Genomic DNA, 15821 nt, shown 5'->3' on the forward strand with positions numbered 1-15821 from the left:
TAGCTCACAAACCAAAGCAAACTGATGTTTTTTTCTGGATAAAATGGCAGCTGAGTTTGCTTTCCGTCCTAAATGCGGCAATTTTGCTTATTATATCTTCTGTATGCTCAGTAGGCCGATTATGTTGAAAATAAGTTGAGCAAAGCGCGCGTAACACATTCTTTAAAGAATGTGAATTTTTGTAATAAAGTTGAACAATTTGTAGACGTACAGGGATAAGTTTTTAAAAGATGAACTGCCAAACAATACTGAACAAAAATAACATGACAGTTTGACACGACTGACGCGTGATCAGTCAAAAAAAGGCTATTGAAAAAAGTGTCTCTACTTGGATCACCCGTTAGATACCATTTTGAAAATAGTACATCAGCCTAAGCTGAAGAGATATTTGGGTTTCCACAAGAAACTCCATTACTTATCCAAACTTTACCCTGGAAAATTAATGTCAAACGCACTTATCCAACCTTTCATTGTAGTCTAACTACATCAAGTCAGCTCATATTCATTACAACAACAACTATATCCGTTTTATGACACTCGGGTCTGCGTAACCAGAGCAGGACCTGTCAACTCGGTAACAGGCCTTGGGCTCATAAAAATCAGCTTCAAAATTATTTCAAAAAGGTTTTCTGCGCGACAAAAGCAACAACAACATAAAACCCAGAAAATTTATAAACCATCGATTTGCCAGTTATTGAAAGGTTTTATTTCCTAATCCTTTTACTAAGACATTATATATACTTATAAACAAAAATGGTCACAATAATAAATATTCCGAAAAGAACAAATTATTCTGGTGAATAGAAATATTGCAATTTGAGTTGTTACCAACAAAATAGTTAAGGCTGATGCATTTTTATTCGATTGTCCATTCAGTGTTGATTATTATTTTTTACGGTGCACTATAAATATAGTGTTAGATTTACTGTTTTGCAGTTCTCAATTGAATCGCGATTTGAACTGTCCCCTGCCCACATGAGAGATTCAATTCGATAATCCTTTTTATGCTTTAATTACCGTTTTGCCCTATGGCAACGAGCTGAAGATGATTCATGAAAATAAACTTTTTTAGTATGTTCGAGCAGCTGTTCGATAGTTGTCAAAACGTCTTCTCTCAAAATTGCAATTTTCCGACATTCACAATTTCTTTAAGAACAAACACCAACGTTGCTTATGGCCCCCTACACGATTAAAGTATTCGCTCTACTTCACTGCAGGTAAAACATAGCTTTCCAAAAAATGCTCTTCTTTCCTACGACGCAGTGCAGCGTTTCCATCGGGTCCAAACAAATTAAATTTGGATTCGTCGGAAAAGTCCAAGTTTTGTGTGATTTTGCCCACTCTAGCCGCAGTTTCTTCATTCAAGGAATAGGTATTTGACTGGAGGTCCCACTCGTAATCCAAGGTTAGTAGTTTCGCAAAATATTGAATTGATTGTTCCAACAATTTGAAAGCGATCAGTAATGTACATCCGTTTATTTTGTCGTTAATGACGAGGTTTACTTTTCCCACTAAAATTCGTGTAGTTAATCTCATAATATTGCGAACGTTCCAAGATAAATGGTGTATTTTGAGCAAATAGTGATATTAAAAAAAAATATTAGAAAAAAAATTTTTAATGTGTATATGTAAATATGTATGTTTAAAAAATAAATCGATTTTTTCAAATTCAAAAGTGGATATAACAACCCCTTAATCAATCATCAAAAATTTGGGGTCTAAAGTAAATCTTGTCGGCATAAAATATGTATTTGGTTCCGTTACTTAAATGACAATTCAATTCCAAAATATGAACAATTAATTTAATAACTTTTTTAAATTGTCTCCAAAAACACAATAATTAAATCAAGGAACCTTTGAATTTTGAATTAAATAAATGAAAACATAACTGTCAAAAGCTAAAAGAAAAGTTTACGACAGAAAGCAAACAAATTGCGAAATTGTCAAAAGCTTATTTCCACAAAAAAAAAACAAAAACAACACATAAACGCACAAAAGTTCCAATCAAACCACTCAGCGAGTAGGCAAAGCTAAAAAGCTGCACAAGCGAAGCGTATACAAGTGCGAATTGAATCAGTCTGCTAGTGATCTCATCAACGCCAAACAAACGCAATTCCAACCGGTTGCAACATTTGTAAATATAAATTATTCTTCCATTAATTTCGCAGTTTTCCAACGAAAGTAGTGACAATTTATCATATCTTCGCCCCAAATAAATCAAAAAATCAAAAAGGGAAATGTTGCTTTCCAAATCGATGCGAATAACACCAACACTTGTGAGTGCAACTGCAGCGAGAAGTAGTGGTCCAAGCGTGGTGGCGAGTCTGGATCAGCATAGAAATTTGGTTCTTACAAACGCAGTCATACAAAATGGTTTGACCGGTAAGTTGTGCGTTCCCGAATACAACTAATTCACAGTAATTATAGACAATTTAAATAGTATATTTGTTTGTATTATCTATGTGTATTTCACAATTTTTACTTTCGATTTCCTTTTATGCAGAGAATGTACGCGCGCAATGCGATTTCATCAGATTCAACGCAATTGCTCCCTTCACATTCACAGCCGTTCGCTTCTACGCCGATAATGCCAAGCGAGAGCATCAAACCACCAGCTCGACGCAGAATGTATCTGCACCCAGTTTACCGGATCGCGAACAAGTGGAAAGATTCCTCTTCCGTGTGCTTGCTCTGCTGTGGGATGTAAGCGTGTGGCTCTATATTCATACGAAGAAACTAATCGACACACATATAATCGCTAACGATTCTGTGCAATGGTATTGGAAGCGAATGCATGAACGGATGGCTAAGGCCAAAAAGGAATGGTAAAATGTGTGTATGTGTTTGTTGATTACGCAAAACAAAACGCATTTTGAATTTTTCGATCGAAGAACGTTGACTATGGCGCTCTTTTCCATCTGATGTTCAACGATTTTTTTGAAATTAAATTAGCTAGTATGTTTGTATTTCATTAGATAAATTTCATATTTAGCTCCCATGTTAACATATTTATTAATTATTTTTGTCATTAAAATAAAAAATAAATCATTTCAACTAATATTTTTGCTAACGGTTGTTAAGCGCAAAACTGTTATATGGACATCAGATTGCAATGGCTCTCAATCTATGAGTACGAACACCTCTAAGAAGTTCATATCATTTCTACCAGACAGAGAGTAATTTGAGCTTAGCTTTAGATAATTAGTGTAAAAATTTCGCACTTGTTGGACAATTGATGCGCTATTCTTATATTTTTATAATAACTCAACGATTACACTCCTCGCTACTAGCATACGAAAAAGGTGCGATTCGCATACGTACGGAGTTGGCCGCATCATGAAAGTCAAAAGAGTTTTTTAAGCGTCGAGAGCCAAAATTACTCAGATACAGCAACAAAGCTAGAATTCAATATCACATTATAATGAAATTTTATCTGCAAGATTTTAGCAGGAAGGGTTCCACTAAACTACCAACACTAAAGACACCTTTTTTCACAACCATGGTGATCAAGTTTGTATACGACAGTCGAGGGATTTGCTTTAAAGATAAATTTGTTAAAGTCAAATAATGTACATACATAACTTCCATTCCTTAATGCTCCATAAAACACAATGATACATGGCTCACAAATCCAAGCAAATTTGGTACAGTTGATTTCCATTTACGAAATCCATAATGAGCACAAGAAATTAATGGAAAAGTTGAAAAAGTTATTTGGTCTACAATAATAACTTCAAACAATTTAGATATTACTGATAGCTTTGTTTCCACTTTAGTTTTCATTGGATTACCTAAAACCACTTTTATGCAAACTGATTAATGACTGATTTCAAATTAAAGGGAATATAACTTGTTTAACAGAGGACTTAGACAACCCTGCCAAAGCCAAATATATCCGGCACAATTTTTCAGGAAGCACGAAGATATCATACCCGGTTGGTAATTAAAAGATGGTTTTAACTTATTTAAATGAAGTAAAACTTCTTCTTCAAAATTATTACAAGCGTTAATTGAATTTTTCGGACGAAGCAAGTGCTAATAGGAAAAGTTTTGCGGAGAATAAGTACAGTAACTTGGCATGAAGGATTTTGAAAACATTTTAGAAATAATATAATTATCACATAATATGGGCAGAAATTTTTATTTTAATCCAGCGTTTGGAGTCAATTAAACAATACTAGTTTTTACCTTATTTATGTATGGTAAATATTATAACAGTAGCTCCGAATACTGTCAACACAATGGAAAATATTTAGAATAGTCGACTCGTAAGCCAGTTTTCTTTATTTTTAATTTTAAAAGCTTTAGTTTTCTGCTTTTTAATTTATATATGTAACCCTTCCACCCCGGATTTATACTGTTTTCAATAAACAATTAGTTTTGAAACATATATTTTACAAATATATGTATAATAGGTTTTTTGAAATGCGTGACACTAAATTTAATATTTCCATTATAATCCAAGTTAAAGTAGCAATTTCTCCCAGTATTCATTATTAGACCGAATAGACCACATCAAGCCCGTAGTGAAGAAAATATAAAAGCCGTGGCTGTACACACTAAGACTGTGGAGAGTTAATTCGACTATGGAACGACTTGGCGCGTTTTATATAGAGATCATAAATTGAAACCGTACAAAATACAGCTTGTGCAAGAATTGAAGCCGCTCAACCTTCCCAAGTCCAAGAAGACGACGTTTTCGAGCCAAATTTTGTTCAGCAATGGGACCCATTTTTGGCTCAATGGGTATGTAAACAAGCAAAATTGCCGCTTTTGGGACGAAGATCAACACGAAGAACAAGAGATTCAAGAGGTACCTTTTCGTTCAGAAAAAAAAGGTGTGGTTTCTGGCCAGTGGAATCATCGGTCAATATTTCTTCAAAAATGATGGCGCTGAGAACGTAACCGTCAATGGCGAGACAAGTTGGAAGATCACTATAATCGGATTATAATTCTTCACTGGAGCTTGTATTGAATATTAATATAATTTTTTAAAAGCGACCGTGTTATTAAAAGTTTTAAGGCTGTCATTCAGAGTTTTTGAAATCACTAATATTTTGAGAATTAATTGTTTGGTTTAAGGTTTGATATTTTGCAGAGAATAATCGCTAATGGAAGACTTTGAAACCTGTAATTATTTTAAATTAGATTATAATTACTGCCGAACTGAAAATGATTTCTTTTGCAATTTGCAAACAAAGATCAAATAAAAGGTCACCGTTTTTGGAAAGAAAACTTCCTTTGAGTAAAGTGGACAATTCAATGGATGTAAGCATATACTTCGGCGAGATAACGCTTCCTGAATTTTCATCCACTTTGTAGGTTTGAATCGATCCAGAACGGAATTGTCGTAATAATACTGACGTGTTATGCAATGTATAGACTTCCTATTCATCAATGAGCAAAGCAAAAAAAATACCAATTTGCAGTTTAGAAGTTTTTTAAGATATTTGTGCTGAACAATAATAAAAACACATCATATCCATACCAGCAATCAAAAAGGTGAAGATGGAAAAAGTGTTCATTTTTTCTGTTTTGTTTATGTTTGTATGAAATGTATACAAATATATTTTGTGTAAGTTGGTACTTAATTAAAGAAACCCTTTTCAGCCACTTCACATCTTGGAGTTCGTCAATAATTGTGCAAGATAATCTAATATTTTATTACGTGCCTCGCTGAGTTGAGGTGGATCAGATTTAGCAGCATCATACATTTCGGCGCAATGTGCAGTACCTATTTAGATAAAAAATATATAGGAAGCACTATATTATCTCCACGGATAGAACAAGGGCATACCTTCAATAAAAACGGTCGGTATATTTGGGTTATTCGATGCGGTCAAACCAAGCGCATGCCATGGATCTATTGAGCCGTGTACGTAAAGGACATTCGTGGAGTTGGGATTAAGTCCACCATAAAACTCATTTGTCTGCGAAACAACTTGTTCCAAGTACTTTGCGTCCATGCTGCATAAAAATAAGAAAAAAATTAATTTAATTGAGAGTTAATGGTAATTAAATAATAATGTTTGCCCCCCCTCGCACCTTTCTGAAAAAATATCCATACACTGTTTAATAAAAAAGTCGACTTTGAATTTATCACCGAATGTGTCATTCTTATCGTTTGACGTTTGATAGAAACCGAACTCATTGCAAGTCTGATAGGTCCATTGGCGTGTACCGTTAGCTACTTTGGCGAACAAAGAAATATTCCTCATTTCAGTCAACATATTGTCGTATTTGTAATCTAGGCATTTTTCCTTCAAATTCTCCAAAACCATGCCATTTACAATACCCAAGCGTTCAAAGGGTGGTCCAATGGTGTCATTGACCATAACATTGCAGGCCTTTTACCAAAAAAAAAAAAATCATTAAAAAGTATGTATATATAACATTTTATTTTTACTCACTTCATCGATGGTATAATAAGCTTCGGGTCGATTGACTTTATTGAATTGCACCACAAAAGCAATATTATCGGCTAATTTTTGAAAGAAGTTCGACATATCCAATGGCTTCGTAGCCGATTCTTCAATTGGTGTGCAGATACTAAGAACATTTCATTTTTATAATATGCATAAGCAGGAATTCAAAATATTATATAAAAATTACTTAAATTTCTCATTCACACTTCGTTGGCCAATGGGTTGGCGTATGAGTGTTTCTAACTCAGCAAAGGCTCTTCCTAAAGCCTTCAAGCAGTTGTCGGAATGAGTTGTCAGTGAGGCTTTGACAACTTGAAGGTACTCTAAGCCAAAAGAAATTTTAGAAGGGTTTCGAAAATATATATTTTTCCTTTTGTACCAAAGAAATCCACCTTTGCCAAAAGCGGTGCACTCGAACTGATGGCGCCATATATTAAATGCGGATATTTTTGACGCGCCCAAGCCGCCAACGCACCGGGATAAGATCCACCAAAGACAATCCATTTTTGCTTACTGTTGAAATTGTATTTTACATTCATACTTCGTATGAAATAAGCCACATCGGCTAGAGCTTGCTGCGAGGTAAGAAACTTTAAATTTTCGTATGAGAGATCGCTGCAACAGAGAGAAAATGGACTAAAATCAACAACAGATTTCTTCAGCAATTAGTAGCTGAGGAAAATCATTCACTTAGTAGGGATTAACTTAGTTTAAGATTTCTTTTGCCACCAAAGAGAATAGTTAGACATTAATTTATCTCAATTACTAACATCCAGATCTTTATTTTTATTATCAGTTTTAACATCAATTTTCTATACTTAATTCTAGGCTTTTTCTCGATTCAACGTATTATGACAACCGCTCTCCCAACTCCTTCACTTCCTAACAAACCCGTACCATAATTGACATGACTCACCTTTTCGGTTGACTTTTACCATAGAAGCGATGCTCCAAATGGAAACACATGGCTCCAAAGTGTTCGGCAAATTTAATCCAAGATCCCTTGGTCACCCAACGCGGTGAGATCGCCAGTTCTCCACCAATTGTGAGAAAAATAGGTGCATCACTGTCATTGCGGTAGAATGCATCGTTCATAAAGTAACGCTAAAGAAAATGAGTGTGTATGGATATTTGGTAAGAAGGTATTAAAGTTAATGTATAAAGCATTATCTATACATATTAGTCCTAAAAATTTTGTACGTGACGAAATATTGACGGCCAAACTTAGACAATATGGTAAATATTTTTTTGTCGCCGTAGTAAGAGTAGTTAATATTAGCTATCGATCAGAGAATGTCGAGACAAATAATCCTTTCTCTGAACTCTACTGTTATTTAACACCTCGAAAATCAATAACAATGATGACCAAAATGCTCCCTAATCAAATTCCAACATGCTCGGAACATGTTTATCGATAAACATAAATTCCCTAACATAATATATAATTTACCTGACCAGTATCCTCGTTTAATGGTTTCCTTCATTTGCTTTATAACAGCCAGACGGACTACTACGGACATCTTTTTAATTGTGTACTGTATCTATATATGTTCATACAGAGTAAGGTTGTATGATGTATATAGTATTTAAATAATACTTCAAAGCCATTGTCACTGTCTTTCTTACTTGCTTCCATGTTATATTCTCCTGTTTGTCATCGAAGTGATCGAGTTTTTGTTGAAACCAGTTCTCTTGCGGTTCTGGTGTGTCGTCAGGTGTTAACTGCTGGCTCGTTTCATCAATAGTGTAAAGGGCACTACGACGTGGTCCGAATGCCTTTGCATTATCAAGATTATTAAAAGTAAATATCAACAAGCAAATTGTCGTCAATTGCAGGCGATCAATGATAAGGATCGATAAACTCCCGGACATTCTGCGTCCAAACGTCGATTACGCTATTCTAGATAAACTGTTTATTGACTTTATTAAATATTTCTTTGATTATGTTTGTTTTTAATTAGTTTGAATATATTTGTTTTGCTCTTTGATTAAAATCAATGTATTCCGCACTTTAATTAGCAATTGTTTTGTTTTTCACAAATATATTTTTTGTTTAATAAACCGGGCACTATACTCCGATCAAAACTGTAAATACATACGTGTATGTGGCTTGCTTGGTGTCAAAGTCGTAATTGATTATTTAGAGATATAACACTGGTTTTATAAGGTTTATTTGGTTCAATACAAAGATCAGAAAAAACAGTTCTTCGTATGCTACTGTTAGTACTATAAATAGACTTTCAAAGAATCCTCTCTTATATTAAGAGTTTTCTCTTAAACTTAAATTGTAGAAATCCAATAAGCAAGAAATAGAAATTAGGACCATTTCGTCCACAGAAAAATACAAAAGCAAAAGAGACACTGGCTTTGTTTACAATTGCTAAGAAAGCTCGACAGGTCGTGTTACATTTATGACTTTGGTCATCGCGTGATGGGGACACGCTTGAAAATAAATACCTACTATATACATACATATATACATATACTATATACTATATATATTCATATATATTGATTATGATCTATATAAAATTCTACACAATTGTAAGTACAAGTGACATTTTTTTTACTTTTCTTCCCATGAAGTACGATAGAATTATCAGCTGTACTCATTGCTTACTTTGCCTGTATAAGCCGCTATGTTTAGACGTGTCCAGTTTGACGATTTTTGTTCGCTAACGAAATGGATGCAAGAATTCTTTCGTGAATTCTTGGCCAAGGCAGTACTGTAACGATACCGCATTAAAAGCTATAACAAAAATAGAGTTTGAGAAGCCTTTCGACGATTCGAAAAAGCTCTGGCATAAGTGTTGTTGCATCTCAGTTCATTGTTCATTTACGTTTTTTTTTTTTGGTAAAATATATCTGGACGGGACAAGGACTGAGGTGAGTAGATCCTTGTGGCATTTACTACAGTGGCCATAAAAAGGAGCGCAAATTTGGTGTGGGATTAGTGGTGGGAGAGAGACTCCGTCGCCGAGTACTGTCATTCATCCCGGTGGATGAACGTCTAGCCACAACCTCCATCAGTAGTTCTTCAACATATCGCTGATTTGCTCCCTCGCCCCGATGGAAGGGAAGGACGATGTGACCAAAGATGAGTTCTATGAGCGCTTGGATCGTACCTATGAGTGCTGCCCCCGCCACGATGTCAAAATCGTGCTTGGCGTCGTTAACGCCAGTGTGGGCAAGGAAGGTATCTTTGACACAGTAGTCGGTAAATTCAGCCGCAACGAGGAAACATCTTCAAACGGGTTGATGGTGATGGATTATGAAATATGGTTATCTGTAGTACCTGGCTGTCTCCGGATCGAAAAGCCACCAACAGGATCGATCATTTTGTGATAGGCGGAAGACACATTTCCGGGCTTTAGGCGTGCATACGCTCCGAGGTCCTAACATCGACTCGAACCACTATCTTGTTGCAGCCAAGATTCGCACCCGCCTCTGTATAAAGCGGCGGAGGCCGATGAATTGCCAGCCGAGCTATTCGAACACGGCGGAGAAGAACTGATAAGGAGCATGCATCAGCTTCTTTGTAGAATATGGTCGGACGAAAGCATGCCCAACGATTGAAATTTAAGTGTGCTCTGCCCAATTCACAAAAAGATAGACCCCCCAAATACCGTGGAAAAAGCCTCCTCAACATCGCGTATAAATTTTTATCGAGCATATTGTGTGATATTTAAAGCCCACCGTCAACAAACTGATTGGACCTTATCAGTGTGGCTTTAGAGCTGGAAAATTAACTACCAACCAGATATTCACCATGCGCCAATTATTGGAAAAGACCCGTGAAAGGAGAAACGACACACACCACCTCTTCGTCGATTTCAAAGTTGCTTTCGACAACACGAAAAGGAGATAACTTTATGCCGCGATGTCTGAATTTGGTATCCCCGCAAAACTAATACGGATCGGGAAGAACCTCTCCGAGCCGTTCCATACCAAACGGGGTTTCAGACAAGGCGACTTCCTATCGTGTGACTTATTCAACCTACTTTTGGAGAAAATAATTCAAGCTGCAGAAGGTACCATCTGATGATATTGATATCATTAACAACCGCGCAGTTAGTTCTGCTTTCTCCAGACTGAATAAGTAAACAAAGCAAATGGGTCTGGAAATGAACGAGGGCAAGAGGAAATATCTCCTGTCATCAAACAAATAGTCGTCGCACTAGCGAATAGGCTCCCTCATCACTATTGACAGTCATAACATCGAAGTATAAGATAACTTCGTCTATCTTGGAACCAGCATCAACAGCAACAACAACGTCAGTCTCGAAATCCAATGCGGAATATCTCTTGCCAACAGGTGCTACTTCGGAGTAGGCAATTAAGAAGTAAAGTCCTCCCTCGACGAACAAAAATCAAACTCTATAAGTCACACATTATTCCCGCCCTGCTTATGGTGCAGAGGCAGAGAGAAAGATAAGGTTCTGCGAAAGACTTATGGTCTTTTGCGCTTTGACTACGGCGAATATTGCATTCGAAGGAACGATGAGCTGTATGAGAATTACGATGGCATTGCCATGCATATGTAGTTCAGCGAATTAAGAGACAGCGGTTGCGCTGGCAAGATCATGTCGTACGTATGGCCGAAAACACTCCAGCTCTGAAAATTTTCAATACCCGTCGAGGGAAGCAGAGGAAAGGGAATACCTCCACTCCTTTGGAAGGACCAGGTGGAGAAGGATCTGGCTTCGCTTGGAATTTCCAATCGGCCTCACGTTATGAAAAAAGAAACCACTGGCGCGTTGTTGTTAACTCGGCGTAATCAGAGTGTCAGAGTATTTTTACCTAGTTTTATTAATGTTAATGTATTATCTGGAAATCATATGGACTCTCGTAACATGTTGCTCCAGACTATTAAGTTTTGTTCAAGATAAGTATAGAGTTAAGTGACCGTCTTTCCATCCGAGGCTATGGACAGCAATTAAGCAGAATCGGACTATTCCCACCCCTTTTAAAAAGGCATTAAATGAAAATCAATATGTTTTCTTTTTGACTCCCTATTGATTCTATATTCATAACGATCCTATGAAAAACTGTTACTGTGCTTCGAAATTACTACTTCCGTAATGGATATTTCAATTAACTCATAAAATCAACTTTTATATAAAAATATATATGTATGTATTTACAAGTAGGGTATATATTCGATAGAATTTGTTCAATTACATTCGAGTTTGATTTGGTATCAGCGTAAAATAAAAACTTATTAGTTCTCTCAATAAACCTTATTTCCTACTATGTATTTAGGCTCGCTCCAACTTGAAATTTTCCAGCAACTGGGCAAGATATTTTATAATTTTATTACGTGCCTCTACAAGTTGTGGTGGATCGGATTTAGCCGGCTCGTACATATTGGCGCAGTGAGCAGTACCTAAGAGGAAATGAGAAAGCATTAAAAGATATTGTTATTCATCTGTAATAGGTGTTAACACACCTTCAATATAAATTGTGGGCAATTTCGGATTCTTCGATTTAGTCAAGCCGAGTGCATGCCATGGATCAATAGAGCCGTGTACGTAGAGCACATTTGTAGTGTTGGGTTTCAGTGCGCCATAATTTTTATTTGTCTGTGAGACAACTTGCTCCAAGTATTTCGAGTCCATACTGTATGAGATAGTTAAAGAAAAAGAGTTAATTTGAAAATAGTGTGTAGTTAACGGGGTTGGTACCTTTCTGAGTAAACATCCATGCACTGCTTAATGAAAAAATCAACCGCAAAGCGATCACCGAACGTGTCACTCTTATTATTCGAGGTTTGATAGAAACCAAATTCATTGCAAGTCTGATAGGTCCACTGCCGACTGCCATTACAGGCTTTAGCATCCCAAGAAGTTTCTTTTAGCTCAGCGATCATTGTATCATACTTGTAATCCAAACATTTCTCCTTTGACTCAGTCAAAAGCATATCATTAACCACACCCAGACGAGTAACCGGTGGACCAATGGTAGTATTGACCATAACGTTGCACAGCTGTTGAAGATTATTAAGTACAAGATAAGTAAAAATATATTATTTTCAATTTCAAAAGCCTACATCATCGATTGTATATTTGGCGCTAGGTCTGTTGTCCTTGTTATATTGTACAACACCAGCAAAGTTGCCAGCCAAAGATTCGAAGAAGTTGGACATGTCCAATGGATTATTTATCGAGTCTTTGATAGGTGTGCAGGTTCTGAAAGAAAATCAAACGTTTAAAAAGGGTGAGAGGTTGGACCTTTAGCATGCTAAATACTTGAATTTTTCATCCAAATTACGTTGTCCGATCATATGACGTGTTAAAATTTCGACTTGTGCAAATGCACGACCCACAGCTTCTAAACAATCAGTGGAGTATGTGGCCAAGGAAGCTTTCACCACCTCAAAATACTCTGTAAAGATATTTAAAGGGAGTTTAGTGGTGTATCTATGAAAGTTAAATACTAAAGTCCCACACAAAACCAAAAAAGGATTTTTCTACGAATTGTAAATGTAATAACATTCTTATTCTCATGCTCTCTTTTATTTTTGCTTAATTTACAAGGAAGTTGGAAGTACGTTTCACTCTTATAATTTTTTAATTTTATTTATAGATTATTTATGTATCGAAGTGAGTAGTTTTTTCTTAAAGTATTATAATTAAAAAACTTGTATTACAATCATGAATGAAAACTTGAGCGATGAAAAAAAATCATCGAAGAAATTAGTCGAACTTTCAATCCATGCATATTTCTGATATTATAACACCCTTTAAAATCCATGAACAGTTTAGACGCAGCTTGATAAGCTCTACAATACTATTTAAAAAATGTGAATCTTACCTTTAAAATCGACTTTAGCCAATAACGGCCCACTTGAACTTATAGCACCGTGTATTAGATCAGGGAACTTTTCACGTGCCCAAGCTGCCAGTGAGCCCGGGTAAGAACCTCCGAAAACTATCCATTTTTGATTATCATTCATGTTGTATTCTTTTTTCATGCTGCGTATAAAGTTAGCCAAATCCGAAAGCGCTTGTTCTGAAGTCAGATATACCAGATTTTTCGTGGAGAGATCACTACAAAAGAGCATAAACAAAATTATATAAACTTAATTGCTGGAAAGTACCAAGTACTCTCACCTTGTGGGATGACTTTTACCATAAAAGCGATGCTCCAATTGAAAGCAAAGCGCACCGAAGTGTTCCGCATATTTTATCCAAGCACCTTCAGACATCCAACGTTTCGATGCCTCTCCCTCGCCGCCGATCATTAGAAAAACTGGTGCTGTTCTGTCATTGCGATAGAACTCATCATTCACAAAATAACGCTGTAGAAACAAAATGAAAAAATGTACATATATCCATGTATTTTTAAATTATTATATTCGGAATCATACATACCTGCTTCCAAGTGAGTTCCTTGTTCTTTTGACCAAAATGATCCAGCTTTTGCTCAAACCATTTGTCTTCCGGTTCTGGCTTGCGTCGCAGTGACTCGAACTTGCTCGGCTCGCCTAGAAAGCCATCATCGTAACGCCCATTACGGAATCGACCCAATGCACTGGTCTTATCAATACTTGCGAAAATAAACAACAACAAAACAAAACTCAAACGCAATAGATAAGCCGTATGCCTAGGTATGGCTCCAATTGCGGTGCCCATCTTGCTTCTGACCCGTTCTACAATAGTGCCTTTGTAAATATGCCAATCGTTGTTGTTGTTCTATATTTTATTGAAGTTGTTCGTTGTAATTTTATGCTGTAGAAAAGCAGAAAAGGTAAATAAAAGTTTATTTCAATTTTTAGTGTCAATCGCAAGCAAGTGGTGTTGTTTATAGAAAATAAATTTACAGTACACTTGTCTGTAACGAACTAAGTGAGGTTATCGCTACATAGTGATTACTATGCACAAATGGCAGCCGCACAGTTAAAAGCAATACACCGCTAATAACACAAAGCTTCCACCAACAATTTGTCCTCTTAAAAGCTTTAGCATCCAATTGATTTTCCTTTTCATTTTAAATGCGCAGATTTTATTTGATAATATAATTTGCTAAGTAAAAAGAAAATTGTGCTGAACTACTTATTACCTGTCAAAAACCGATGGAAATTACAAATGAGCACGTCCGTTTAACGCGATGTCTACGAAACGAATGATGAACTGAGCGGTTTTGTTGTCGTTGAGCTACTACTCTTCCAGCTATGCTCCGTTAAACAGATGCTCTTGAATATACATATGTAGGTACATATGTATGTATGTAACTATATATGCGCACATGTGGCGTTATGATGACGGAGAGGTGGTTCCACGACATTCTAGTACACAGAGACAAATCCAATAAATCGTACGGTTTTCTCTGTTTGACACTCTTAAAATGCTTAAAGTGATATATTTATTATATATTAAAAAAAATTATATTTATATTAAATACAATATCATTTGGATCTCTGCTAGAAGCTTGAGCGCGTTTGCTTCTTCTATTCTACGAATTCTACATCGCCTCTGATCAGTTAATATATTTTAAAAGAAAAGATGTGTACCCTTTATAACAAAAAATAAACATATTTGCGTATTTTAATACAAATCTTAATGATCGACTTCAAAATATTCTAGTTTTGAGACAAAACATGGGTGTCTAACGCTTAGTCTTTTCAGCTAAAGGCTTTGAATGGCTTCAATGAACTCATGGATCGGATTTTCCTGTCTCGAAAGGAGATTTTTCAGTTTCAGAAGGAGCCAATTCAGACGAATACATTGCCTGATCGAGTACTCTCATCATGAATTTGTCTAAAAAGTAAGTCACAATTCTGCTAGAGTGGGTCGGCGGTGGTAAAAAAATACATGAACTTTTTGTTTACAAATCCCGCCGTATACGACGAATTGCTTCACGCCTCAATCCGCCAAGTAATATTGTCCAAATTGTTTCCCCCTGCGGTTAGGGGGGACCCCTCCAGGTTGGGGGGGAAACCGAATATACCCGTGGTAAGGCATGCCTGTCGTAAGAGGCGACTAAAATCCACATGCACWATGTCTGTCTTTTTGGGCTTGCCTTGAAATGTCAGCATAGCTCATGTCAGACATAGTGCTATAGTATTCATCGTAAGATGTTTATTGTACGCTATGTTTTTTATTCCTGGTACCCCGACGAGGTCTGTGAAACATCGCGTTCGAATGTTTTGCGAGATATGTCAATCATACAGCCGGGTTCTTGGGTTTCCCAGAGGCTCGACTGGCAGTAGCGCTACATATATGTACATATATGTAGTGCTACAGGTCACACCAAAGACTATAACATGGTACCACGGGGAGCAGTTTGSCCTTGGAGTTCGCTCCAATCTGCTCATTGGGTTTTTGGCCCTTTGTGGAGATTCGTGGTGGCATGGGTTTAAACCTAAATGCAGGAAGGGCATTAGTCCAATGTGGA

At 36.5% G+C, this 15821-nt stretch overlaps 3 protein-coding genes across 6 annotated transcripts; 1 reads left to right on the forward strand and 2 right to left on the reverse strand.

The window, feature by feature from the left end:
- The first annotated feature begins 1884 nt into the window (after positions 1-1884).
- On the forward strand, positions 1885-3022 carry LOC108972920. Of its 2 annotated transcripts, XM_018939819.1 has the most exons (3): positions 1885-2134; positions 2234-2382; positions 2504-3022. In XM_018939819.1, the coding sequence occupies exons 2-3, from the start codon at positions 2238-2240 to the stop codon at positions 2827-2829; spliced, it is 471 nt and encodes a 156-aa protein (XP_018795364.1). In that variant the 5' UTR covers positions 1885-2134; positions 2234-2237; the 3' UTR covers positions 2830-3022. The 2 variants fall into 2 exon arrangements, with proteins under 2 accessions (XP_018795364.1, XP_018795363.1); XM_018939818.1 differs by having other exon boundaries at positions 1887-2382.
- A 2459-nt stretch (positions 3023-5481) lies between these two features.
- Positions 5482-8592, reverse strand: LOC108972911 (putative serine protease F56F10.1). Of its 3 annotated transcripts, none has more exons than XM_018939803.1 (9): positions 8525-8592; positions 8052-8334; positions 7342-7529; positions 6805-7040; positions 6613-6748; positions 6411-6549; positions 6046-6347; positions 5798-5967; positions 5482-5734 (listed from the first exon to the last, which is right to left on the reverse strand). In XM_018939803.1, exons 2-9 carry the CDS (start codon positions 8295-8297, stop codon positions 5616-5618), a joined length of 1536 nt encoding a protein of 511 aa, XP_018795348.1. In that variant the 5' UTR covers positions 8298-8334; positions 8525-8592; the 3' UTR covers positions 5482-5615. The 3 variants fall into 3 exon arrangements, with proteins under 3 accessions (XP_018795348.1, XP_018795349.1, XP_018795347.1); XM_018939804.1 differs by lacking the exon at positions 8525-8592 and adding an exon at positions 7876-7966 and having other exon boundaries at positions 8052-8141; XM_018939802.1 differs by having other exon boundaries at positions 8052-8545.
- A 2945-nt stretch (positions 8593-11537) lies between these two features.
- On the reverse strand, positions 11538-14580 carry LOC108972907 (putative serine protease K12H4.7). Its single transcript, XM_018939799.1, has 9 exons — positions 14487-14580; positions 13799-14155; positions 13538-13725; positions 13239-13474; positions 12674-12809; positions 12475-12613; positions 12110-12411; positions 11875-12044; positions 11538-11811 (listed from the first exon to the last, which is right to left on the reverse strand). Exons 2-9 carry the CDS (start codon positions 14057-14059, stop codon positions 11684-11686), a joined length of 1560 nt encoding a protein of 519 aa, XP_018795344.1. The 5' UTR covers positions 14060-14155; positions 14487-14580; the 3' UTR covers positions 11538-11683.
- Between the last annotated feature and the right edge of the window lie 1241 nt (positions 14581-15821).

The sequence above is a fragment of the Bactrocera latifrons genome, unplaced genomic scaffold, assembly GCF_001853355.1.
Source record: "Bactrocera latifrons isolate USDA-ARS-PBARC rearing strain unplaced genomic scaffold, ASM185335v1 scaffold_44, whole genome shotgun sequence".
In the NCBI taxonomy this organism is placed as follows: Eukaryota; Metazoa; Arthropoda; class Insecta; order Diptera; family Tephritidae; genus Bactrocera; species Bactrocera latifrons.

Coding starts and splice junctions, on each gene's coding strand:
- LOC108972911 (XM_018939803.1), bottom strand. CDS start 8,297: ATGTCCGGGAGTTTATCGATCCTTATCATTGATCGCCTGCAATTGACG. Junction 6,550..6,612: donor AGTGTGAATGAGAAATTTAA/GTAATTTTTATA, acceptor AAATGTTCTTAG/TATCTGCACACCAATTGAAG. Junction 5,968..6,045: donor ATGGATATTTTTTCAGAAAG/GTGCGAGGGGGG, acceptor ATTTTTATGCAG/CATGGACGCAAAGTACTTGG.
- LOC108972907 (XM_018939799.1), bottom strand. CDS start 14,059: ATGGGCACCGCAATTGGAGCCATACCTAGGCATACGGCTTATCTATTG. Junction 12,614..12,673: donor AATTTGGATGAAAAATTCAA/GTATTTAGCATG, acceptor ATTTTCTTTCAG/AACCTGCACACCTATCAAAG. Junction 12,412..12,474: donor CCAAATATACAATCGATGAT/GTAGGCTTTTGA, acceptor AATCTTCAACAG/CTGTGCAACGTTATGGTCAA.
- LOC108972920 (XM_018939819.1), top strand. CDS start 2,238: ATGTTGCTTTCCAAATCGATGCGAATAACACCAACACTTGTGAGTGCA. Junction 2,383..2,503: donor CATACAAAATGGTTTGACCG/GTAAGTTGTGCG, acceptor CCTTTTATGCAG/AGAATGTACGCGCGCAATGC.